The sequence below is a fragment of the Anarrhichthys ocellatus genome, unplaced genomic scaffold (assembly GCF_004355925.1).
Source record: "Anarrhichthys ocellatus isolate YVR2014 unplaced genomic scaffold, GSC_Weel_1.0 scaffold37, whole genome shotgun sequence".
Classification (NCBI taxonomy): domain Eukaryota; kingdom Metazoa; phylum Chordata; class Actinopteri; order Perciformes; family Anarhichadidae; genus Anarrhichthys; species Anarrhichthys ocellatus.
Genome location: NW_022280067.1, coordinates 3,756,238 through 3,782,958, shown reverse-complemented (window position 1 = coordinate 3,782,958; position 26,721 = coordinate 3,756,238). Strand labels below are relative to the sequence as shown.

The following is a 26,721-nucleotide window of genomic DNA, read 5'->3' as shown; positions in this document are numbered from 1 at the left end:
TTTTTTTAAATTTGTATTGTTATTCTTTTATAATTTATTCCCCTCGTCACTCCCTCAGTTCTATTTACTTTGTAATACACTGGAGAACAGGAACAAGCGTTCCTTCTGTTGTTTTTTCCGGCATGAAATACGAAACGCATGTCACCGTTTTGTTCGCTGCTAGTCTGAGCGCAGACGACGACCGTGTCTGCGTAGCGGGAACATGACTCGACAGTGGTTGGATGTGTGAACCCCTCCTATTGGCTCCCTCTGCTCTCCCGCGCTGTGTTGTCCAGATCAAACTCCCCGTACTGTCAACGCTCTACTTTCCAGTTTTGTTTTATTTTTTCCAGGCGCTAACTGAAGTTGCTATCCACTTTGTAACTATTGAAAAATAATCTTTTATGTGCGATAATTTATGAACCAGCTTATTAAATAAAAAACAAAAACGAGAACTTGTTTTATGTCGTGTTGCCTTCAGTGACATTAGAAATAACCAGGATTTATTTCACATACAGGTGTGTGTGTGTGTGTTTCCACAGTTTCCATGCACAAACACACTTTCTGTGGCTTTCTGCCTTTTATCTTTTGAAGAGTTCGTGTCACGATTCTCGGGCATCGTGTGACTTTTCAGGACATTGACTAATGGCCGTTATGTTTAACCAGGTTTACATCATCCGGCACTCCCTCCACGTTACATCTCAGTGGATCTCATGACTCCTACACACGTTTTATAACTACTAGGAAGAACACTTGACTCCATGAAGCACAGGTATTTAAAGAGTTTCACTTAAGAAGTAAAACGCTGCGGTCTAGCAGCAATCTAGCAGCACCATAAATTACATTCATACAACCACAATAACACCAAATCTCTTTCAATGCCTCCGCCGTGGACCCTTTCATTGAGGTCCCATTGAAAATCATCTTATAGAAATATGTTTACAGAAGGGATCGTGCATCTTTTCTGCTTTATTCCTAATTTTTTACCTACAACCCACATTAGAGACTGAAGTTAACTCTTTATCCTCACTTTCCAAAATGTAGTTAATATTAAAATGTGCTCAGCTTTTCTCTGTTTACATTTCAGACCAGTTGAAGAAGCAAAACCTGAAGAAATGTAGAAAACCTTCATGTGACTTTGTGCATCTACAGTAGAATCACTTCAGCTTCAGTCCAAACCGAGTAAGCTGCAATCTGTCCAATACATTTACAGCAACAGCACTCTTTTCTGTATATTTCAGCAGTCAAATGGGAATCGCGTGTGAAGAGATTACATCTTGTATTTATCAGTCGGCAAACCTTTTAGACTCGAGCTACAGACCTTTTATCTAAAGATGTTCTTGATTAACGCTGCAGATAGTTGATATTTGATGTCATGCCAACACCTTAGTTATTTTGGATTTCCTCCAATGTTTGATTCTAGAAAGGGCGGGAACGTATCTGAAACATCAGTTCTACCCATTAGACTGTAAAGAATGCATTGAAAAACACTGTCGTCCGGTTAATTAACTTAATTGGAAAATCTTTCCCACTTGTTCCACACTTGTTCTGTGTTTTTCTGTAGCTCCTCTGCAGCAGGAAAAGATAAACCTCCAGTAGTTCTCAGACTTCACAGACCTGCAGACGACCTCTGTCTGAGCCTCGAGTTTGTTTTCTTTAATGGAGTGGAGCTGCTTAAGAAGGAGCTGTAAAATACTCGGCTGTAGTAAACACACACAGAAACTGCTCTCTGCTCCATTTGCAAACAGATCTGGCTCCCACATGGCCTGACTGCTGCTGCACCCTGGCCTTTGAATATTTGATCCGGTCGTTGGCAGAAGAAAGTTTCACATTCTCAGTTTTTCATTTTTTGAAAAACAGAAAAACAAAAAGGTCACAACCAGCTGGAAAAGGGCGTTTTGAAAAGTCATCTCGAGCACTTCAAAGCAGCAATATTTTACATTCCTTTCATGATTTGCAAATCTAAAAAATACTCTGGCTTGTGATGCCAGATGTTCGTCACACTCTCTCAGGCCGAACCAAATCAAGCTCAGAGGTTCTTCTCTGCTTTTCAAACCCGTCACCCGTCAACAACACGTTGAACCAGCTCTCTCTCTCTCTCTCTCACACACACACACACACACACACACACACACACAAAAAACAAACAACAAGTGGGTGCCGCTCTGCCAGATATATTTAAACTCCAGTGGGGACTGGTCCAACCCTTCACACACCCACTTCCAATGTGTCCACACACCCTCACCACCCCCCCCCACCCCACCCCACCCACCTCTTCTAGCTCCCCTCCTGGTCCAACTTTCCTTCTTGCTACAGACCCTCTTTGATAAATGAATGATCATGAAGTCACAGTTTCCCCATTATATTACATGTGTACATTCTATTTTACGTCAAGCACTTCACTCCGCTATGAATCCGGTTCGTAATGATCATAATGACGAGCAGCCAAAGAGTAAAAGCCACAATGAGAGCAGAAGTAGAAACATTGTTGGAAATTCTCTTTTAGGAGAAACGAAAAATAAAGACAATATCAGCAGAATAAGACAAAAGTTACAAAAATAGATAAATACCAAATGATAAGACATACAAATGCAGTTCATTCTGACTGGCCGCCCACTATTAACGCTATTGAAACGGCAGTCCAACACAGCGACATGTCGCCATGCAGGACTTAAGAAACGCGACCCATTTACCGTACGATCTGAAAAGATTGTACAGACTTTTTGAATTGTTTTTTATACAAGTTAGTTAATTTTCCAGCTTGACTTCTGCACACAGCATGTACATTTCTGATGTGAAACAGCCGTTGCGAGATAACTCCCCCTTCTTCCTCTCTCCTTTTCTAAAATCCGAACGAGATGGTCGGACTCGTACTCGGCTCCGTCTCGTGCTCTGCGAGGTTATCTGCCAGTGATCCGCTGTGGGAGTCTCCTCTTGGCCTCTGTGTTGGTCCTGCGAGCAGACAATGGGGAATTGTTGCACCAGATGCACGTCAGATAGTCGCGGGGCTGCAGTCAAAACAGAGAGAGAACGTCTTTTTGTAGTTGCTGAGGGAAAACATTTGAGTCTGGGGGCCAGATAAGGAGCTGACGGGCCTTGTTTTCGTCCCTGTCCCACATTCAGAAATGTGGCTCCATGTTTAGTCTTCATGAAGGAGACTCGCATCCTTTCTTAAAGATGTATTCCCTTAGTTTTCTACCTGCGGTTCAAACATGATTTGTGCTCCAGAAGTCGACGTGAGCTCAGACAGAAGCGCGGTTGTCTGTCAAAGCGTCATTAATTCTCTCATCGAGTCTCTTTTATCGCCTCTTCATGAAGAACAAACACTGTTGTTTGTTCAGCTTTTCCTGCAGCTCGACACGGACACACGCCAGAGCCTCTGCAGGCTGAAACCTCTCCTTTAAATTGATCTGGCTTAATCTGGACGTTCTTTGAAATATTAAATGCGTAATTAAATGTTGCTCCATTAAAACTTGCAATTCTACCGTCCTTAGTCTCGTTCGGCCTTTTGAAAAAGCAACTAGTGTGTCAGGTTCAAACAATAGTTATTCTATCTTTCATTGTTTAAAACATTTTGTACTTTCGTCAAAGCACATTTTGAGTAAAACAAATGTGTAAATAGCATTTGCTGCTGTTCAATGCTGCCTAAAAGGACAAAGCGCTGGTTTAACTGCTTTGTTTTTGGAGTTCAGTTGAACACTCCTCCATAAAAAGGTGGCGGTACTTCAATCTGTTGTGCTTGGCCAGCAGCACCGGCAGGTTTCAGACTCCAAACCCTTCTCCAGGAGAAGTCGGTTACCTTCTGAGGGCCCCCTTTGTTTGACGTGGATCGTATAAATTTCCAGTTGCATAACAGATCCTGTCTTTATGCTGCTCCTTCTTGAAGCGTTGTGCTTCCTCTGTATTGGTTGGATCCCCCGGACCGATTCAGGAAGTCGTTTCCTGCTGTCAAGTCTTGGCTTCCTCTTTCTGTCCATTTCAAAATGTCTTGAGCACTTCCTCTGTGAAGGTTTGAGGAACGGAGCAGAAAATATCCTGATGGAAATCTCTCTCTGTCGCCATCCACGATCCTACATGTGTTCAACATGGCTCTTCTACCGATGAGGAGAACCATGCTGAACATCTATCCACACGTGGCGGTGCAAACCCGCTTGGATGTGAAGACCGGCTGGATTTATTGTACTCTCTCAAACTCTCCCTTTTTATTCTGCACACAACCACGTCTTTTGAGGAGCGACTGTCCTAAAGTGTTCTTCACGTTTGACATTTGACAATCACGTTGAGTTGTGCTTGTATTTGAGAAACGACACTTCGGAGGCTCTGTAGTCCGAACCAAGAACCCAGGAAGAGCGCCGGGCTTTGAAGCAAATTTGACATAGTGCCCAAACGGTGGAATTCCATTTTCCGGGTCCATCACGTGACGCCATTGGGCCCAAAAATACATTTTCCCATAGACTTACTTTGGGAAAGAGCAACTTTCATACCCACTTTTCACCATAAAAGCCCTACACATGTAATATTTGCAGACGAGTGTTTAGGTATTTTCGTGTTGTTTATTCGTCACGTCCGCTGCGTGTAAAGGCCTCCAGGCAGCAGCCTGGTTTCCGCCTCTCCCAGGTCAATGCTAATTAGAGTCTTCACTCCCAGATGTTTTTGTTTGACGAGGGAGTGGATGAGACTTATGTAAGGGCCATGTGCCGAACGCAAACCCCTCAGCCCATAAGGAACTCTCTCTTCCAGGCGTCGGTTCTGACTTTAATGAAAACAAGTCTCAGTGAATTACGAGGGTTAAACGGTGAGGAGACCGACGACCACGGATCTGTTTTCCCTTGTTTCCCACAGGACCCGGAGATTTATTAATGGCGACCTACCGCACATATCGGATTCTCCGTGGATTTACTGTCTCATGGCTCCTCTTCTGAACACAAAACCCAGTGTTTGTCTTGGATTTCCCTCCTTTTCTTCGGCGTGGTTAAACATCCTCTCTTGGCTTTTGTAGCCCTATTTCTTTAGAGCAATCTATTTACGAGTTTGTGACGTGATACATTCCCAATCCAGTGATCTTTGGAATTAATAACTGAATAGATCTTTTTTTCCAAACCTAACCTTTAACCCCACCCAGATGGGAAAATATCAATGTCCACAACTGTTTAAATTTGTCCCAAAAAAATCATATTCAAACAAATATACAATGGAATAATGTTAGAATGACCATATAGACAACAGTTTATAAACAGAAGTACTTTGAGAACAGTCAAAGGTACATGTTATTTCCTTGCAGGAACATCCACAGGTAGACTGTACTGACCTGTGTGGAGTTAAACCAGTGCACTGATATCATGACATCAGCCATCGACAGCTGTGCATGTGACTGTGAGAAATCACAGGAGCGTTGGTGACGGGACTTTGACACTTGTACCTGTAATTAGGTGCAAAGACAACACTTCACTACGTGCCTGTGTGGTGCAATAATCCGTCTCACCTACAGACGGAGAGGAGATGATCCCACGGCCACACGGGATCATCGTGTTCAGACTTTGTCACGAGATTTTCTTCCCAACAGAAATCCTGTTGGGAACAGAAGGCTTCAGAGAGAGCGGGATGTTTTGTTTTTATAGAAAGTTATGCTCAGCTAATGTTGCTCTCAAGAGCCACACTTGAACATATCGAGAATGATAAAAGTCACATATTTAGGTAATTTTTACATTTATGGCTAGAAATCTCTCCTCATAGAACAAAGTGTGAGACGTTGACTAGCTTTCATGCCAATGAACAGTTGAAAAACCAGAACGTTTAACAAGTTCTATAATTTCCAGGCGATATCAAGTCGCTCCTCACAAAATGTATTTAATTACAATTTCTCCCAAAACAATATAAAACAATATACAAAAGTGAGTGTAGTAAGTTATTATGAGCCGCTTTGATCTCATTAATTAAATGTTTTACTTTATTCTAACCAATTAAACATCAGCAAGACAAACAAGTGAACAGTTAAATTAAGATCAGGTAACAAGAATTACACAAGGAAACTAAAGAGCACCAGGAATATAAATGATTACAATGATCAGCAGAGGCAATGTGTCCCAAATTCATAATAAATATAAATTCCATACAATATGCACTACATATTATATAGACAATTGTCGCTAAGAGAAAGCAAAATGTATTTTTCAATATTTCAATTCCAATAAGAATACACTGCTCATATACTACAGAATATATTTGATGATATTTGTGGGACACAGCTGCGTCTCAACCAAAAAGGACAATGGAGGAAACCTGATGGAATGAGATTCAGCTGGAACAAGTGTTGACAAAGTAAAGAAAGACACAGATAACGAGAACAAAGCGGACTCGACCTGAAGATCTTATCTACTGTTCTCGACACAGTGCAGAGTGTTTCACATTTATCTGGACAGTTTGTGAATGAAGTGAACTGTCTGACAGATAGTAGCTGGCAGATGCAACGAGCAAACTGTCCTGCAGATAAAGTATTATTTAAGTATTTAAAAGTTGTTTCTTGACACATGGACAGTTTCTTCTACAGCAGTGTTGGGAGGGAAAGTTGTTGAATGATAAAAGTTGATTTTTAAGTGTTTTCCCCAATATTTTATACTCATGTTAAAGTCAGTTGACATTTTGTGGTATTCTCATCGTAACACTTCTTGTGTTTTTGTTGTTTATTGTAAAGTGGAGAGTCACATCCTCATTTAAACATTTGCTCTGTGTAGTCCGGTACATAGCTGATCAGCCTCCGTTGTTTCTTGGAAGGTATAACGTACACTGAGCAAACCACAATGTAGAGAAAATATATAAAAGGATTCAGGAAATGGAAACCACCCCAGTGACGGTGTAAACAAACCACTGCGTCTTTGAAGCAAACCTGCAAAATGTTGGTTTTTAATGTAAACAAACGGGATAATAATGAGATGAGGAAAGATGTTATTGAAGAGGGAGAAAGGGTTTATTTTAACCCGAATCATATTTTCCTGAAACTTGACTAAGTAGGTTTGTTGCATCCTCTCTACCTATTTTTTACCCATAACACCTTTCTCTGCACAAGACTTCAAATGTCTTTACAGACGTCTCTGCAGAAGCATGTTCCTCTGACGTTCCGGTCATGACGAAGCTGCTGACCATCAGTACACAGAAACATTGGCTCTCAAATGATTTGTTCTATTTCTTGCACTGGCTGGAAATAAAGGGTCGTGCCCTGTGATATTTTTACTCTGGTGTTGGACTCTCACTGTTATCATGGTGCTTATTTCAGGCTCTTTATAAATCCTGTTATCATACACGCCCACAGTAGAACACAAACGACCGACCCGTTCACCGTGTCAGCAGTCTGGCAGATTATCTCTGTTTATTAACTTCCAAAATTCAGTGTTTTTTGGACATAACACTTCTATCAGACGCGGATTGTTTCAGAAAATAAACTCCGTCTGTGTGACGTAAGCGCGAAAGTCTTTTTTTAGTGAAGAAAATGTGAAAGTTCTTTGAGTTCGTATGATGTTTTCATTATAAGTGGTCTACATGATTGTTTAATCAAATCAGTGACATTACTGTAAATTAATCCTTTTTTATTTAGTTGTATTTAGTTACAATGATTGGTTTAAATGTTCTATCTTTATTGGTATATCACATTTATTTAATAGCCCATTTAACTTTGTCCAACTAATAAAAGATTAATATCGACAGATTCAATTTGACATTTTGATTTGGTTTGTTCAGTAATTACAGAATTAGGCAAAAAATAAATATAAATAATACTCCCTGCAAACAATACAGCGTAGTAACAGAAAATAAAATACATACAGTACTCAACCTGTTGGAGAACAAAATGTGACATTTTTATTATTTTTTCTACAATATCTATACCATACTATGCCATTCTGATCATCTTTAATATTCACTCATTAAATGATCATTTTAGTTCAGTTCTGTTCCATAAATTCACCCATTTGACTGAAATATAATATATATTCTTTATATTAGATCTGACGCTTTGCTTCTCCAACATGCACGTCTCTCTCACGTCATACTGTCTCTATTATTTAGAAAAACATTTGGATACTTTCATTGGTCGCTCTGTGAGACACACTGGAGATAAAATCATTTATCGACGTGTGCAAACAGTGGACGAGAGTCAAAGTCGAGCCAAACGATCACGGTCCCGATCAGGCCCTGCATGTGAACTTTGGATCAACCGGATGGGATTCACTCTTCTTATCATTGAATACGACCTGGACGGTCGGCAGCAGCCAATCAGCTGTGACAGCAGCCGCATTACTGCAAGTTTGTTCTCCACTGAATCCCACAGACCTGTTTATTATGTTTGTCTGTCATAAACTGACAGCTTATTAGCTGTCGTCGGGCAGTAATAACCGTCCTCTGCGTGTGAAGGACACTTTCCACATGTCTGTGTAGAGTGAGACGAGCTTCTTCCTCCAGCTGGTTTGTGTTTCATTGGAAATCAAACCAGTAAGAAGTATACATGAAGTGCTTTGCTCTGGTTTGTGTTGGTGCAATCGGGCACGTTGTCTATCATTGAAAAGTTATTTTATTTTGAGATTTGGTCAAACAAATGGACTATTTCTGATTTGGACGTAAAGTTTTAATTAAGTTATTGCGCTGTTGGAAGGTCAGCCGGCTTTAAAGTATAGAGACATATTTGTCATGTTTTAATTGTATGCTAAGCGTTGTATCTGGATTATTTGTATGCCAGGTTGTTTATTCAAATGTATTGAAGCCTTTAATCATATTCATGTACAGTTGCATGCTTTTCATTCTTTCCGTGATGGTGTCCTGTGAGCAGAGCGGTTGGTTGTCAAAGGTTCATTTAGACTTCTCGGCCACATCTTCTTCTTTGGTGTCTATTCCAGTTGTGAAATATCTTCATGCTTTATTTTATAGTATATTAAGTCCTCAGGCATGTAGGAATAATATCAGATACAAACATCCGTCTCCTTAAACCCATCAAACTTTGCATTTTGGGCTCATTACCTCAAATTGGCTAAGATTACGTTTTTTAATATAAATAAAAAAAACACTATAATCCTGTTGAAACAGAGCAGAGCATTGAATAAGATCTCTTCTCCCAAAAGGACAAAAAACCCTCTGCATCATAAACGAACAGTTCCAAGCATGTTACACATGCCCGATGCCAAATACAGTAGAACATTACTGCATTAAAGGATTTATATAAACAAGCTGAATATGTTCCGACTGGTCCCAGCTTGCTGTTTGTAATCACCGGTGAGGTTTGTGTAGGCGAGATATTATTTAACATAAACAATCCAAGCAAGAGAAAATCACCCAGCGAGCTTTACAACCACTGAAGAGTAGCTACCACATAATTACAGGTCTAATCAGAATCCAAAGATAGCATCAAAAGGGTGTGTGTGTGTGTGTGTGTGTGTGTGTGTGTGTGTGTGTGTGTGTGTGTGTGTGTGTGTGTGTGTTTTATCAGGCCCGTATTTACTGTTTCTACCACGTGAACTCCAACATGCTTTCCTTTGCAGCAGACTCGCCACACCAAGTCTGATCAGAGTGAGTCCTGTAAATAATTCACTCGTTGTTAGTGCAGCATAATAACATTCACTGGTGAGAAAGGCATTACAGGGGAGTGTGAGAAAGAGTGAGGAGGTTTATGATTTAAAAAAAAGGAGTGTCTTATCTTTGAAGTGGAACAGATGCCTCCTGTAGTATCCTTGAGTCAGTCAACATGTTCAGTAACGAGCGGTTAAGATTTATGAACACAGAGATTAAGATGAAAGAAAATCGCCTTAACAATCCTATTGTGACATAAACATTTAATAACAGCGAGTTATTACGTGACTTGTGTTTTTATGAAAGGTTAAGTCCGAATTGTGGAATATTTATCCTATTATATACAACATTTATTAATATTCCTCTACATAGTTTGAGTAAGATTGTTAGCTGTTATAGTTTATTAGCGTTGTGCTCATCATTTTAAATATTTAAATATTTAATATATAATATTTAAATATATTATATATATATATAGGATATTTAAATTCTATCGTCCTATATGCGCATGTATATAGCTGTAATACTACAGTAGAATAAGTTAATAGTAAACCAATGTCATTTTTATTGTCTTCTGTTGCATAATACTCCATTTGATTGACATTAGTTGTATTCAGTGGTTGTTACCATGACGTCAGCATTGACATTGACATGGCAACTTGTGTATTTTGTTGTCAGACGGCACTCTTTGTGGGTTGCGATAGCCTATTTATCTGAGGTTGTTTGATTTGCTTTGTATGCTGATGATGTGCTTTCTGTTGTGACAGGTTTAGGTTCCTGGCGAGGTTTTTATCTGGGCTGGTTTTTATTAAATTGGCTGTTTTCTAAGTTGTGATTGAACTGAAACCCGGCAATCAGATCTGGCAACGCTGACCAGGGATTGTCCAATCACATCTTAGCAAAAAGTCTGCCGTAGAACGCATTTTCAGTCAATTCATGGATTTAATGTTCGCTCAATCTCAAAAAACAGTTAATTTGTTCCTGATAACTTTCATGTGCAGTTACATCTGCTATCGTCCTGTACATCATATTCCCATAATATCCCTTTAAGCGCTGTCACTGAGCTGTTTGGGGGAGGGCTCTGCCGGTGGGAACGGCCCCATGACGTACCGCTGTTGACAGTAGTAAAACCTCCACACATACACACCCCCGCACACTCTCACACACACACACACTGCCTCCACTTCATCCGCACACACTCCCGCCGAGCTGCCAGAGAGCCACCGCCGCTCCAAGCCTCTCCATCTCCCGCGCCACCGTGCCTTCTGCTCTGCGCGTCCAGCTGTGCGCACATCTCGCTCCCGGAGCTCCGACCAGGGCTGAAAGCTGAACTGTTGAAAGGAGGAAGGGAAACAGGAATATGACTTCTAAGGCGATGGAGTGTATGAATCTGTCGGAGGAACAGATCAAAGTGCTGGAGGACAGTTTCAAGAAAGTCACCCGGTATCCGGAAGGGATGACGCTCATGTTGATCGCTGCGGAGTGCGGACTGTCAGAGGAGGAAATACTAGTGAGTAACATGTCAATACTCTCTCTCTTCTTACAGAGAATGTGTGGATATGTGTTTTATTAGTGTTTAAAAGTAGGTTTTCAGACTGGAATGTGTTTATTATGTTGCTTAATGGTTGTCCTGAGCAAATAGTCTGCATGGTTTCTAGAAATAATCAGACAATTGAACAGACTGGTATTTAATAGGTCGTTGTTATATAACTACATTGAAACTGACTTCTGATGCTTAAAAGTAAGAGTTTTTTAATTATTTCTTATTTTTAGGGCGATTTTAGAATAATCTGCGGTGTCCTTTAGGGGCTCATATAGTTCCTATCTACAATATAATGTATTACCATATAGATATATGTGCACTTAAGTGAGCATCACATTTAAAATAACAAATGAAAATACATTTAGTAGTTTAATCTAAAGCAGAAATAACATTGTATGACAGTAATCTGCAAAGTAACCATATGAAAAATAGTGGAGCACAAGGTATAATGTTGCCTAAAAACTGTACTGAACAGCAGTATTTTAGTAAAAGTACTTTGAACCTCTGCAGTTTTGAGAGGTTTCACTGGAATCACAAGCACAGACACAAGAACGTGCGACTTGACTTTATGGTGTCACAACTTAGTGTTAAGAGAGTTTACAAGCCGTGAGTGTCAGCATCACCATCAGTGAGGTGACCTCTGAGGAAGCAACGTAGGCCTACTGCTAAAGACACAATATGTACATCCTGTGTGTATTTGTCTGCAGGAACGGGTTTATTTTCCCAGCAAAACAAGACTTTAAACATGTGACGAGCTGCTCCACTGCCAGCAGCTCTGTGGACAGTAGCAGTGTGATCCTGGTTGATATATCGGTGTTAAAATGTCACGGTCTGATGAAATAATCCTGATTTGAGTGTAAACACTGACCACAGAGGCAGCAGCGCCCCGTTGGTCGTCACTGGAGCAGCTCCTGGTTGTTTTGCCCGATGATGTCATGTCACAGAGTCCAGTTTCCTGCTGCTGTTTCTGCTCAGAGAGCAACTGTTGTTCATTCTCACAGACACGGACTTCAAGTTTAAAGAGGCGGCTGTCAATCAGTGAGGACAGCACTGTGACGTCCCTTTGGTTGGTCGCTATCGCTGCTCGTGTTTAAGCTGCTTTCATATGTGGTTGGATGTGATGAATAGTGCAGAGAAAATAACTAAAATAACACGTGTTTAAGTGTTTGTTGGGCTCCTGTTATGCATCAGGAACTTTAACTTTTGAACCTCTACAGAACTTTAACAATTTGAAGACGTCTCTTTGGGTTTTAGAACATTTTAAACTATTTTCTGAACTCAATGTCCGCTCACCAGCTCTTTCCAGAGCTTTCAACCACATCTTCATCAGAGGAAGGAGATTGCTCATACTCTAAACAGTTTCTTCGAAAGAATGCAAGCATAAAAAAAACAAGTAACAACATTTAACATCACGTCAGGCTTTGAGAATCAGTTTTATTTAGTTGTTCCTTAGGACATGGAGATTCCCAAATTAGACCTCATTAGGGCTACAAATAACAATTATTTTCATTTTATTTTCAATTATTTTCTCAGTTACACATTTTGTTGATATAACATTAATAAACAATTATCCTAGAGCCCAAGTTCAGTTTATAAATGACCACATCATCCACTCCAGCAGGAAACAGCTTCCAGGCGATTGTTAAGAACATTTTTCATTAATTGGAGACAATTACATAAAACCTCACACTATTACTGAGGCATTTAATCTCTCCCACGCGCTCTCTCTCCCACATGTAAACACTCCAACCATGCCTCTATCTGAGGAATGTCTTACTGTAAAGTCTATCACATCAGGAGCCAGATGTGAAGCTTCAGAGTGTCGATAACAAGTTCTGAAGGCACCTTCAGTAGCATTCCTCTGATAGATACATCGTCTTAAAAGCACTCTGAGAATGTCATGTCGCCATCCAAAAGGAGGTTTTTGAGGAACAGCCTAAGTGGTGAATGTCAGTTGGTATTCCTCTGTTAGGAGTTTGGCAGGTAAACAACACGACTATTGCTGAGCTGTATTCACCAGGAGGTAAAAAACCCTTCATGTAAATTCTGTAATTTGAGTTGACGTCGCATCGGGTTCACCTCGCAGGCAAATGTCTGCTGATGTTTGTGCTCTTGAGGCTGACTGACTGTTTAGATCTCATGTGTCACGGAGCGTGTTCCCTTTGTTCATAATTAGCTCATACAGTACAAACACTTCACCAAGTCAATAACTCGTGTTAACTCATGTGTGAATGTTCTTTTTTTCATTTGGACTCGGCAAACCAGTCCCTCTAGATTCCTCGGGGCTGAGGTTAACACGGGCACACAAAAGGTTTGCAGCAGCATCAGATGAGGTGTTTTGTATTATAAATGCAGGTGCAGCCTCTTTTACACCCTCTTTTACACCCTGTCTACACTTTTGTACTTGAAGACTTAAAATTCGTCAGTTTATATCATGTCTGTTATATCAGATGTGAAGACGAAAGACTGTAAAACCTGAACAAACAAGCTGTTGGTCCAACTCTTTCAAAACCCTTGTTACACAGCATTACTCAAGTTGTACAACTATGAAAGAAAACATGCAAACGTCTCCAACCCAAGTGCACATTCATCTATGTGCAGCCCAAAGAAGCATGTTTCAGCCTCAGTGATTAAAGGGGTACTCCGTGAATTAGCAGTGCTTTTCCATAAGGAAAGGTTAACTAGAGAGATGGATCAAAAGGTGGGAATAGACGTAGCAGAGGTTGCTATACTCTGACATTTAATCCCTAGTATAAATCAAAGTCCAAAAACCCTGGATTCCTCTGTTCCCATAATGCAACTCAGTAGTATGTCATTTGAGTATTCCTCATGACAATGTAAACTGATATCCGTGTGTAACATTGTTCGTGACTAGAGTGAAAGGATAGTCAGATTTTCTCTAATCTTTCTTCATATGCTGCTCATATGGATGTTGAAAAGGTTACTGGTAGCTTTGCATTCACATATTTGTATGCACATTTTGAAGTATAGCGTTGGAAAAAGTTTAAACATTTGATTTTGTTTGCAGTTCCGAACCTCTACTTCTTTTTCTACTCTGTTTACAGGCAGGTTACAGCCATACGTAGCCGTTAGCACCAACTTCTAACCAAAATGGAAATGCAGTGCTTTATTTGCGTATCTTTTTATGCGACGTTTCAAAAGTTTGCTTAAAATCCCTTGACAATTAAATGGAAACGTGACTACTGTTTGAAAATGACTGCGCAGAAGATAGCTGAAGCTAACTAGCTAATGAGCCAAACCAAGAGGTTCTCTTCATCCTGATAGCTGTGTGAAGATTAATGGCCGGTTTCCTCAACTATAGTTGCATATATGTTGGACGTTGGACCCTTGAAAAGGGGTGGAATGAAGAAGAAAGAATTTTGCGCAATAAAAGATGGTAACTTGATCCGGCTAACGACTAACTAAGCCCCATCTTCATTACTAGAACATCAGAGGTGTTTCATTATTTGTCTCCTTCCACTGAGGTTAATAATTCAGCTTTTTACTGCCTGCAGAGCTGCAACGAAAAATATCAGATAAACTAAAACGGCACTAAGCTGCATCCTAATTCCTCTTCCAGTGTTAGTGACTCTTTCCATTCATCATACACAAAGGTGGGAGGCACCGGCCAACCTGACAGGGGAAGCCTGGTCCAGGGTGAGGTAAAGGTCTGGCCTCTCATCAAAAGACCTGACTTCATTTCCAGCTGATGTGTTTTTTTTTCTAGCTTTCTTCCCCCCCTGTGGAGTGTTAACAAAGCTCTCATTTAGCTGAGGAAACACACCCCGGCTACCACTCCCCGTTTCACATTAACAATGTTTACAAGGTGCTTCGGGCTCTGTGCGGCATGTTAGAGCGCCTTTCATAGACCGTTTTTATATTTGTGTTCAGTGCTGCAGTCGGTAAAGGTAGTCAACTTTTCAAAGAACCCGTTATGTAATCCAGTGCTTATGAATTGGAAAACATTTCATAAGCACCATATGGGATTAGCATTATAAGTCTTATTTTTGTTCTGAAGTGGCATGTGTGTAATGTTTTTACAAGACATTCAATGATCTTTTGCACCACAAACAAAAAGTACAAAGCAACTGACTTCCATTCAAAACCTGGTAGAGAAAATGGCATTTTTAAAGGTTCATCGCTAAATTTCCCCCCAAAATGTATACCCTGCATCATAAAACTGAGCTACATTAATATGAAATCCTGAGACACGGATGCAAAGCAAAGTTCAGATGGCAGTTCTCAAAGTGATTTAGTCTTGAGTGCAAATCCAGACGACTCCAAATGGGAATATCATGTGTTTTCAGTAAAAATGTGAAAACAGTCCCTCCTGCTCGGCGCATGTCTCACGAAGCAAACCACAGTCTCGTGTCTTAAGCCCGCCGCTCCGAATCCCTCCCTTTCCCCCTATGGCGTTGTCCAGATGATGTCAGCATTGTTGTGAATCCCTTGACAACACCAACCGCAACACAGCAATGTGCCGGGTCACGGGGCGTGTGTGTCGAGGCACTCGGCACAGTCATCATCTGGTCAGAGTTTCAGGGGAGCGGTCTGTTAAAATCGGATGGAAACATTCGTTTTTTTTGTGGTTTCCCTGAAACAACTTAACCTCAGGGTCACTGCTGTCTGTTTGAGTCAGTGACCTCACTTACATGCACCGAGAAATGTGACTGTGATGTGATTACGAAGATAATGGAAGTCAGAATGGAACACAACGACTCTTTTATTCAGAGATTTCATATTTGGGGTTTTGATGATATCACTATGGTGACAGTTATAAAAACATGTCCATGGTCATAAATTATATTGACATGATTGCTGTGAATCTTTTTGTAATAGGCTCCACTCTCATGTGCGCTTTGTATTATAGGCCTGTTCTACAAAAAACACTAATTTTTACAACATACCCTACAAATAGCCTATTGTTGCATGCTAATCATTAGCATGGCAATGTAGCATATTCATCTCTTATAGTTGTTAAACATTAGCATGTTAACATGCCAACTATAGGTACATTAATATGCTAAACATTAGCATGTTAACGTGCGAACTATAGGTATATTAATATGCTAAACATTAGCATGTTAACATGCCAACTATAGGTATATTAATATGCTAAACATTAGCATGTTAACGTGCGAACTATAGGTATATTAATATGCTAAACATTAGCATGTTAACGTAACAACTGTATGAATATGCTAAACATTAGCATGTTAACTTGCCAACTATAGGTACATTAATATGCTAAACATTAGCATGTTAACGTGACAACTGTATGAATATGCTAAACATTAGCAAGTTTAGATCATTAATAGGCTGTATTTTAGCTTGTTAACGGCCCTGAGGATGAGAAGAGTACAGCAATGAATTTTGAGAACTCTGTGTTTTGTTCAAATCGTTGTTTTTTTCCATACAAGAACCCCACCTGTGCAACTTCTCAGGAATATTCGTGTCATGACTGTACATTCTGCCGGACCGGTGACCTCATCGCTCTCGTATTTCAGGCTCCGCAGCAGTTTGTTTCTGAACAAAACCTCCTCTTACACATTATCTTATACCTCCCATGGGTGTGATTGTAATTGTTTCTCTTTGTTTATTTGTGTCCTGCAGAAATGGTTCGAGCTACGTAACAGACTGTGGAGGCAGGCGGAGGGTCTTCCAGCTGAGCTCGGATCAGTGCTGGACTGAGACGCTCTGTGCTGGCCCTGGTTTCTCCTGGACAAACTGACCCTACCACCTCTTCCTCATACACTTCCCCCCCTCTCCCCTCTCCTTCTGTCATTCTCACTTTTTGTATCTATGAAGCTATTTTAACTTACTGTACGGAATTTGAAGGTGTTTGTGTGCCGTTGCCAATATAACCGCCATGTCTACGAAAATAAACATATTATAAGTTAAAAATGACTTGAGTGTGCTTTGTGGCTACAGTACATCCGGGGTCCAAATTCACTGAGGAAGCCGAGTTATACAATGGCGTAGGAAGAGTAGGGGGCTTTGGGGACAGAGTGCTTTTGTTTTTCAGGCTTTGTTTACATGCGTGTCTGTCAGCGGGGAGCGGAGCTGGTTACACGACTATAAAGGATGTAAGGAAGGATTACAATGGATGCTGCTGGACTCAGCTGCCGCTATCCAGGAACATACAGGGTCAAATCTGGAACATTTCCAGTTGTTGAGGGAGAAGGAGGAGAGGGAGGAGGAAGACATGTGAGCCGACTGAGCTGAACAAAAGACAGGTGATGTCATTTCATGGTCCCTTTCTCACTCGTGATCGCTCTGTGGAAAAAAAAAAAGGATGTGATCTCAGCAGCCAGTTTGAGCTAAAAGTATTCTGTAATTTTCTTACTGTCAAAACCAATTGAGTGTGTTCTTTGTTAGTTTTGATCTAAAAAAAAAAGAACTTTAGAACTCCAGTACTTGCAGCCCCAAATACTCACTAGTGTGCTAATCCTCTGTTGAAAATAGTAATAAGAAATGAAAATGTCTTTAAATCAGACTGAAAAGGTGGAGAGAGGGAGTGAGAGGCTACAGATTCTCATTTTACAGGATAGAAAAGACATCCAGAACCCTCTCAGTGTGAGAAGAGACTGAAGAAGGGGAGAGGGAGGGAGAGGGAGGGAGGGGAGAGGGAGGGAGGGAGGATGGAGTGAACGGTCTGCACAACAAGCTCGACAGAAACCAACACCGACCCAACAGGTAGTTCAACTGCTCGTAATACACACTGCTGCTTTTTATCACGCTGTTTGTTGCTTTTTGTGACAGGCTGTTTACACTGGCTCTCACAGTATGAACACATTAGCACTCATATTCATGTTTACAGATTTTTAGTTTTACTCCTTTAAAACTTTAATTTTAACATGAAAGAGAAAAGACCCTTATTTTAGTTAGTTTCTTTTCTATCTGTTTATGAGAGCATTTGTATCGTATAGAAATACAGAACACACACACACACACACACACACACACACACACACACACACACAGAGGGGTGTCTGTTTCCTGAGCCTGCATGGGGGTGTTTTCATCTGTTCAGCTGAAAAACAAGTATTTGCTTATATTGTGTGCGTGCGTGTGTGCACACACACACACACACACACACACACACACACACACACACACAGTTGCTCTAGCCCCCTGCTTAAAAACACACATTATATCCCAGACCTTGCCCCTTTCCCTCTTGCTCATAAATCCCCATTTACTCTTACAGTTTGCTTTGCTTGAAACCACTCCATTCTTATATGTCAGAGTTGTTGAAATGATCATGATATTGTACAGGATTATGAATTAAAACTCAGGATCTAACAATTTCTCAGCAGGTGATTCCTGTCTCTAGAAAACTACTTTAATGGTCCGTAAAGGTTTAGGAACAGACTCCCCCCTGTTTTCAGTTTCAACTATGGAGCCAAACTAGGCAGCAGTACTGTGTGGCGTCACCACTCGTACTGTGGTGTGTACAGTCTCTCCTTCATACTTCTGGGTGTATTTTACCGCTGGTGACAACGTTGGAAATCAATGAGCAACACTGATTTTTGGTAATATTGGATTTAATGTATTATGCATACATGTGACATTTATTTTAGGGTTTTATTTCACTGGATTACCGAAAATATTACTCTCAATATCACACACAATATTACTTTTCTGTTTAGTTTCTGCTAGGCACTGGTTTTTATCTTATGTTGTTGTGCTTTACTTTTCTATTTTAGTTTAATTTGTATGTACTTACTTTACTCTTATTGCGATTCTATTTTGCACTGGTGTCAGTGTTACTTCTTACACTATTAATACTTCTTACTTTACTGTTTATATTTGTATTCTATTGTTTTTTTCTTATTCTTCTGTTGTAATCTTTGATCATGTTATCTTATCTTATCTTTTATCTTATCTTATCTCAAAATCCAATCCCAATATTTAATCAAACGTTTTTCAATAGAATTTCCAGGAAATATACAATTTCTTGATATTTAGCGATACTGTGATATAAAACAATACTTACAGGATATAGAATACTAAGACATAGAATACTTCATCCATGTCTCAAACATCGAAATGAAGACTTGAGACCTGACTTGTACTTTGATTGCTGTAAGACTTGAGATTTTGAGATTTGACTTCCAAAATAACTTGAAAGCAAAGTCATTAAAGTTTCAAGTTTTGTGACTTTTTACAGTAATTATTAGGACTATGCATTAAAGAAATAAAAATAACAGCACAAAATTTGAAAATGTCCAAATGCCAAATCGTTCTAATGCTCAGAAGAAATGAGGTGGTCATTTAAAATATTTAGCCAGAACTTATCCAAAGTGCCTTAACAGTGGTACTAAAGGAGGAATAAACTTAAATACTAATATTACTGTGAGAGGTCATAATCAATCAATGGTGCAGGAAATGCTCTCTTGCACTTGAACATGTGCCTCAGTGCTCTCTGTCCTCGAGTCACTCTGGTGAAAGGAGGATCTGAGTGTTTGATGGTGTGCCATAAGCGCCGATCAGAGCGTGTGCAGAATTTGAATGCAGTGAGGTTTTGTGTGTTGCTAAGAGGACTCTGCAGGGCTGTGAGGAATCTGCCATTTTGAAGCTGCCAGGCTCAGTTTGCGTCACTTTGTGCAACCTGACTTTTTGTTGTCGACCGGAAAACTTGTAACGGCTGAAAGCTAAAAGCACTAGAATTGATTCAATTCAATTCAATTCATTTTGTATAGCCCAAAATCACAAATCACAAATTTGCCTCAGAGGCTCTTTACAATCTGTACACATGAGACATCCTCTGTCCCGGGACCCCCACACCGGTCCAGGAAAAACTCCTCCAAAAAAACCTTTAACAGGGAGAAAAAACAGAAAGAAATTGATGACCGAACGTAATTCCAGCGACAATCCCAAAGAGCCACTAGTTACTATGCAACCAGTATTTTTGAGCATTATTTCACTCATGATTTCATATCATTATTTTCATGACGTACTATTATGGCACACTGTACTGTAACTTTTTAATGACGTTGTAATGATTTACTATACTATGACTTTCAACATTTAGTTAAATAAATACTGAGTTTGAGTGAAGTCCAGTAGATGTATTGGTCAGACTGGTTCCAGTTGAAAAACACAGGAGCTTCAGACACAGTTGTGCTGCCGCCAGGTTTGTCACAGCTCAGGGAATATTCACCCATGGTGTTTTGATTTGGAGGGAATTCATGTAACTCCACCCTGACGTGGCTGTTTGCAGAGTTACAGCTTGCAAACGAAAAATAGATATTGAGATAATTCTCGATAATTTGTAAGGAAACTTGAGATGGATCATAACTGGGTTTTACATACTTATCTGCAGTAATTAGAGCAGGTTTTAATTTACTTTCTTCAAATAATTGTTTACTTTTAATCATTGAAATATTAAATATTAGTTATATCACCGTGTAAAGCAGAAATTTATCAAAATACGAACATTAAAAGTGCATCCCTGGACGAGGGCTAAGTGTTTGTACCAATATCTGACCGAGCAGGGCGATGGCATGAGAATGTGTTGTTTCAACTATTTCCTGTGTTTAGCAGAAGGTGTGGAATGACTGTACATAACATCCTGTGTGAGGCAGTTGGCATGTGAACATGTGACGACACCAAGACAGCAATGAGACTGAGAACTAAACCATGCTGCAGCATTCTTAATGTTTGCAACTGAGCCTTTCCAGAGATTATCTATACTGTAATACACCAAGTTAAAATCTGCATTTGCATAATACAGAAAAGGGACGTGGACTCAATCAGGATGCAATACAGCAATCTTGCAAAATATCATTTTGGCTGCAAATGGCGATACTTCCATCATCAATAATCATTTACTCCATCTCAGAAAATAGTAAAAACGGTCTATCAATCAGTACGTAAGAGCTGTGAGACTCTTTCCTCTCCGGACGTCAGACAGAATTATCCACTTGAGGCTCCAAAGGTCTGGACCAGGCAAACTCTTTCCTGCCACAGCAGTGAAGCATTTCCATTCATTTGGAAAAAAATAAGGAAAAGTAGGATCTCAACTCAAATTTCATCAACAGAAAATGCTAATCATGTTGACCTTAATTAACAGTGTGGAGGTTCTTTTACCCCTAGTGGTGCTATTTAGGGTGTCCCGATATATACCTGGATTGACGATAACCGTGATATCTAAAAAATGTAATATTGATATCATGTTAATCATACACATACGCCTCTTAAATTGTGCTTTTGTACAGTTATGGTTACAGAAAGAAAGATATAAAATGCACAATATTTATTTCCTTTTATTATTTGTTTATCTGTAAGAGACAAACACAGTGAAACATTGACAGTTGCAGAAGCATTGTCCAATACTGTTCATGTGTCTACAGCCAAAACTAATTTCAAACACCAGTTAGTAATCATGTTTGGCTAAAACTCAACTTTCTCTTTTTGTTTTTTAAAGTCCCCATCACCCACCTCCTCCTCCTCACTACCTTGTGGTCCCAGGTCACGATCGCGGCGGGCTAATCCCAGATTAGCCTTCCAGCAACACATCGGTTCAATCTCCTTTGATGTCTCGCCGAGTCGTGCGGGGCCACAAACCTGCGCTGATCTAAAGCCCACGCTGGAGGCCACAGCCTGCAGCGCTCCAAATCAAATCACGGCACAGGGCGCCTCCACCTCTGAACACATAAACTGTGACTATTTTCTGATTTACTTTCACAAGTGTAAATGGGATCGCAGTGGATTTCCAAACTGAAGCAGTGCCACTTTTTGTAAAGTAAACTGTGGCCAGATTCGTGGTATTTCCCAAAGAATTGTGACCTCTGAAAGGGGAGCGTCTGAAAGTCTTTGGTAAAACCTTCTCACGCTCACTGCACATGCATGCAGACAGCTGCCTGAAGAGACTCTGTTTAAAATATGTAAGAGTGAATAAAAATGCTCACGGCAGACGCACATCTGTCCCACGTAAAAACTTCAGAGAGAGATGGAGAGGAAGTGGTAAAACTGACAAAGCACAATGTCGCCTCAGAGGGAAACTCACTCTTTAAAGGCTAAAATACCTTCAAAATAAAAGTCAGTGAACAGATGCGGTCTGTGTGTGTGTGTGTGTGTGTGTGTGCATACACACATGGTTGTGATATAAGTGCAGAATCCAGCTCAACCCCTGTGGATCACTTCATACTTCATACTGGGGCTCTGACAACATCATTAATTTTCTCTGATCTGATTTATTCAAAATCTCTGAGATATAATCAATCTGTCATAAATTCTAGTATCGGGGTCCAAATCTTTTATTCAAGGTTTTACACACATGGTAATGATATCAACAGAACCGCAAATAAACAGACGCACCAGTGTGTCTTTTTTTCACGTTTCCCTTCCAGATGTCTCAAACTGAGTTTGGAATTGAAACATATTCAATACTTTGAGTTTAGTTTTCTACAAATTCATTTAGATTCATTGATTTTTCTTACATTTGTTTGTGGTTTTATGATGTTTTACACCAAATCATCTAAGAAACTCAACAAACTGCTCCGGTCCTTTATCTGGATGATAAGATAAAAATAATTAGTAAAACATTGAAGTAGAATCTCTGATCAGGATGTAAATAAAGCACCAAAAGAAGTTAGATGTCCACAAAGCTCATCGATACCGTCGTTATCTTTTTTTAAAGGTTTCCGCTGACGTTGAAGTTGCTTCACAAAGGGGAACAAACTAGAAAAGCACTGACTTGGTTGTGATGTTGAAGCTCAGGAGGACTGGTAGCAATTCAAGAAAATACTACTGGCCCCGAATTCATGTCTTAAAAGATGTAAATCATGTCGTACACTCGGCTGCTGTTCAAGCAAAGGCTCTTTTGTCATTATACTTTTTCTTATAAGTGTTTCAGTCATCAAAAGAAAAGGCCGGACCGCAAAAACACAGATCATGGGGACGGAGAAACATCTGGCAATCTGTAAGCATCTGTCGTTTGGCGGATGACAATGATTGGAAAATTCCACAATTAATTGTAAGAACTACTCATCGAGTGAAAACAACCACAGTTTATGTCAGAGAGCTGCTTCAAACAGCTGGAACATATGAAATTGACTGTGTGATGTCAAGCAGACAGCCATTTTTAGAGTTTTCTCCACAAGTAGAAAGTGTGATGAATTCTCTGAGTCCTCTACGGTTCGTCAACGTTCAAACTAAACTGCAGCGATAAATACTGAGGCGGTTTATGAGAAGGAGCTCTTACGGTCCAGATCGGTTCCGCCGGGCGTCCGAGCTCCAGGCAGACGTTGCTCTGCTTCAGTCGGGGCAGCGAGAGCTGGACCAGTCGCTGAGAGATTCGAGCCGTCTTGGACGCAAACGAAACGATGGACGCAATCTGGAGAAAACACAATAAATACATAATAAGAGGTATACAAATCTAAAATGAGAATAAAGTTAAAGCGACAGCAAATAATGAGAGGAGAATGTCTGTTTTCAGCTAATTCTGCTAATGAAATACCTAAAAATAAAGCTACATCTCAACATTAATGCCAAAAATGCTGATGCAACTTGTCGGCCGACATCCACCACTTAGAGTTGCCCGATGGGTTTCCCCTTCAGGATCTCACCTCTCTGTTGCTCTGGAAGTCTGGATGGCTCAGTTTGGGTTTGGAGAGCTGCAGCAGTCGCGGTGTGATCACAGCAGCTTTCATGTTGGGATCGACGTGCCAAACGGGACAGTTATTATCACACTGAGGTGTGTGAGGAGGCCTGTTGGGACCAGCAGAGAGACATTTCAATAAACTGACAGAAATAAACGTCGGACAAGTCAAGTGGTTTCTTTATGAGGTTAATTACTCGAAAAAAAGAATTTGCTTTTGTATTTTTCCCCTCGTTATTATGACTTTTTCTCGAAGGATTAGATCTTTATCCTGAACATCTCTGTGTTTTTCTAACAACTGTTTCTAGAACATTTATGAGTGAGTACATCTGTGGTAAATATTCTAGATGCAAAAACCAACTTTAACTTCCAACCGCATCCTTCAGAGGACGAAAATAAGAACTTCTGTGAATGCAGTTGAAAGCTCAGAGAACATCACATTTAGAGTATTTACCACAGATGGGGCAACTTTGTGGCAATTTTTCTACACGTCGACAAACAACAACAAATTAAATGCTTTTTCTAAGATGTATTTTTGTTTTAAAATATTACGTATCTGACGAAATTTCTCAAATATTGGTTAAAAAGATTAGTTGACAAAGGTTGTGCTTCATCTGCTCCAAATCTCAATCTCTCAATAAGCAACATAATTAAGTATTTCGGACATTAAACACTTAATTATGTTAATTATGACTTTGCTGTATTGGTTTGCTGGGTATTCTTGTGTTGTTTTGGTACTTTAACACAGTAAAAGGAGGGCTGGTACTTCAGTAACAGAATATTATTACACTGTACACATAGTATTCCCAAATACAGAAAGGGAAATTTGTAAACACTCGTCTTATAAATACGTAAAAATTATTAGCAACCAATAAAATAGTTCCAGCAGCTTTCGTTACACCAATCTTTTTGTCAAGGTCACACGTGTAATTTTAGAAGAAATCAATTCATTTATTAAGCTTTTTTGTGTTGTTTTTTTGGAGCAACAGGATAAAAGGATTATGTTTCAGCAGCTGGTGATTAAGATTTGTTTGTGGAGGGCATTAAAAAAAACCCAATCACAGTAATATCTACGATCTAAATTACAAAAGTGAAAATTCATTTTGGTGTATTGCGCCCAGAATGTAATCCCTGTATAAACCTCTCTTCATGTCCAACGACATGTTCTGCTGCTGTGCTCAGGATTTATAAAAAGACTTCCGCGGCTGTCTGCGAGCGTCCCGGGGGACCTGAACTTTGGACAATGAGCTCTATTGTCTCCGCTCCTCGCTCTCCCACAGTCTGACACTGTAATAGCAGATGTCCAAACGTTGGCTTTCCTCAAACAGCGCGGCGACGTTAGTGTTGGACCAGAGCCGCTGATCCTCATATTTAACTATATGATATGTAATATTCTGCAGAGATTGAACTCTAGACTGACAGATTGTGTTCTTAAAAGTATTTCTAGAGGCCTGCTGTGTTGACTACTTGGGACTACTTCCCAAGAAAAACGTTTTTTCTACTGAATTATGTGGGAAGCAGCTCAGTTTACGGGCTTCTAAACAGCCTGAAGCACTAATTTGACCCGAGTTTGTTTGGTTCGGCTCCACTTGTCCTCACTTTACTGGTGCCGTTTGATGACTAATGAGGCTTTTACCCGGCTTCCTGGGAGCTGCAGCTCCGGGTTCTGGGTGTTGACAAGCGGACAATGTGCTCGTACCGGGATGCCTCGGAGGAAGGACGTCGGGTCTTCCTGGAGAAGCTCGCCTCCTCCTTCCTGCAGGAAAATGGAAGCCATTACCACATCCATCAATGTGTGTTGGGACAAAAGAATGTCTTGAGGCAGAAGGAGGAGGGGGGGGGGGACACACACACAGAACAATGGATGAGTGTCAGTGCTGATGGAAAATCCTCTGTACCCACAAAAACATTTAAAGACAGTGGGGTGACACATATCCACGGTCATATGTTGACAATGTTCATTTTGACTCATTGTCTCTTTAAGCAAAAACGTAGTCAAACAGACCAATGATAAGGATTTAATGAATAATTCAGTTTTAGGAAATGACTGAAGCTTTTTTTTTTAAGTCAACTTTAAACCACATCATTCTCACATTTCAGAAGCTGGAACTGGTACTTTTTGTCATTTTTTCTTAAAGCTACTAAGAGGAACTTTCATTTTGTGTTATTTTGGTTACTGTGGACAAATGCGGTAGTATTTTCCCGGCACCAGAGTCCCTTTAGAAAACCTCTCATCTTACTGCAGCAGAGGTCTGACAGTCGGCTCCTCTCAGTCCTGGTTCTGGTTCTCCCCATGCCTCCCTTCCCTCCAGTGGGCCCAGCAATACGTCCTCCAGCAGCGTGGTGTTGTTGCTGGAGCTCTGACTGCAGATCGATGAAAGTAAAGAAGATGAATCTGAGTCTGTCCGCGGTGAGCTGGTCTCTGCTGGAGTCTGATCTGAAGGTGTTTCTGGTGAACCTGCATGATTTCTGTGATTTTGCCAGACAAGCGTTAAGAATCCTCTTGCTGATGGTCTCGTTTACTGATGTAGGTCATATCGAGGCATCAGTAATAAACTGAGACTATTTCAAAACCAGATTAAAGTTCCTCACAGCAACTTTAATGAATAACTTTAAAGGTTGATTAATAATCCTAATGATTAAAAACACAAGGCTACAAGTCGATGGACAGAAAATGAGTCTGCAAACATTTTAACGATCGATTATTGTAATTGTTTAAGTAATTTTTCAAACAGAAATGCCAAACATTCACTAGTTACAGCTTCTCAATTGTGAGGATTCTCAGCTTTTCTCGATCTTATATTTATTACACACCGAGTGTCTTTGGGTTTTGCAGCGTTGGTCTGAGACAGCAGACCATTTGAGGACGTCTGTCGGGGCTTTAAGAACTATTTTATAGACTAAAAGATTTATTAATGTGCAGATTAATCCATAGTGAAAACTCTCAGTAGTTGCAGCCTCATATGAAGTGAAAGCACCAGCTGCCACACCCTACACTGATACACTGATACACCCTACACTGATACACCCTACACTGATACAC

General features: G+C 40.2%; 2 protein-coding genes across 3 annotated transcripts in view; one reads left to right on the top strand and one right to left on the bottom strand.

Moving 5' to 3' along the window:
- Positions 1-10,664: 10,664 nt before the first annotated feature.
- hopx (HOP homeobox) lies at positions 10,665-18,737 on the top strand. Its single transcript, XM_031866916.1, has 2 exons — positions 10,665-11,038; positions 16,685-18,737. Exons 1-2 carry the CDS (start codon positions 10,889-10,891, stop codon positions 16,760-16,762), a joined length of 228 nt encoding a protein of 75 aa, XP_031722776.1. The 5' UTR covers positions 10,665-10,888; the 3' UTR covers positions 16,763-18,737.
- Positions 12,498-26,721, bottom strand: part of spmap2l (sperm microtubule associated protein 2 like) — a 17,381-nt gene continuing 3,157 nt past the window's right edge. The window contains exons 5-8 of one of the 2 annotated variants that reach the window (XM_031866915.1): positions 25,315-25,434; positions 23,647-23,788; positions 23,283-23,414; positions 12,498-17,347 (exon numbers count right to left, since the gene is read on the bottom strand). In XM_031866915.1, coding sequence (XP_031722775.1) covers positions 17,333-17,347; positions 23,283-23,414; positions 23,647-23,788; positions 25,315-25,434 — 409 coding nt within the window. In that variant the 3' untranslated portion in view covers positions 12,498-17,332. Of the gene's footprint in view, positions 17,348-18,183; positions 23,415-23,646; positions 23,789-25,314; positions 25,435-26,721 lie in introns of those variants that run through there. The other variant, XM_031866914.1, reaches the window with a different exon arrangement.

Bases quoted from the DNA above. Each gene is read 5' to 3' on its own strand.
- hopx (XM_031866916.1), top strand. From the start codon at position 10,889: ATGACTTCTAAGGCGATGGAGTGTATGAATCTGTCGGAGGAACAGATC. The intron at 11,039-16,684 runs GTGAGTAACATG...TGTGTCCTGCAG, and splicing joins TGTCAGAGGAGGAAATACTA to AAATGGTTCGAGCTACGTAA.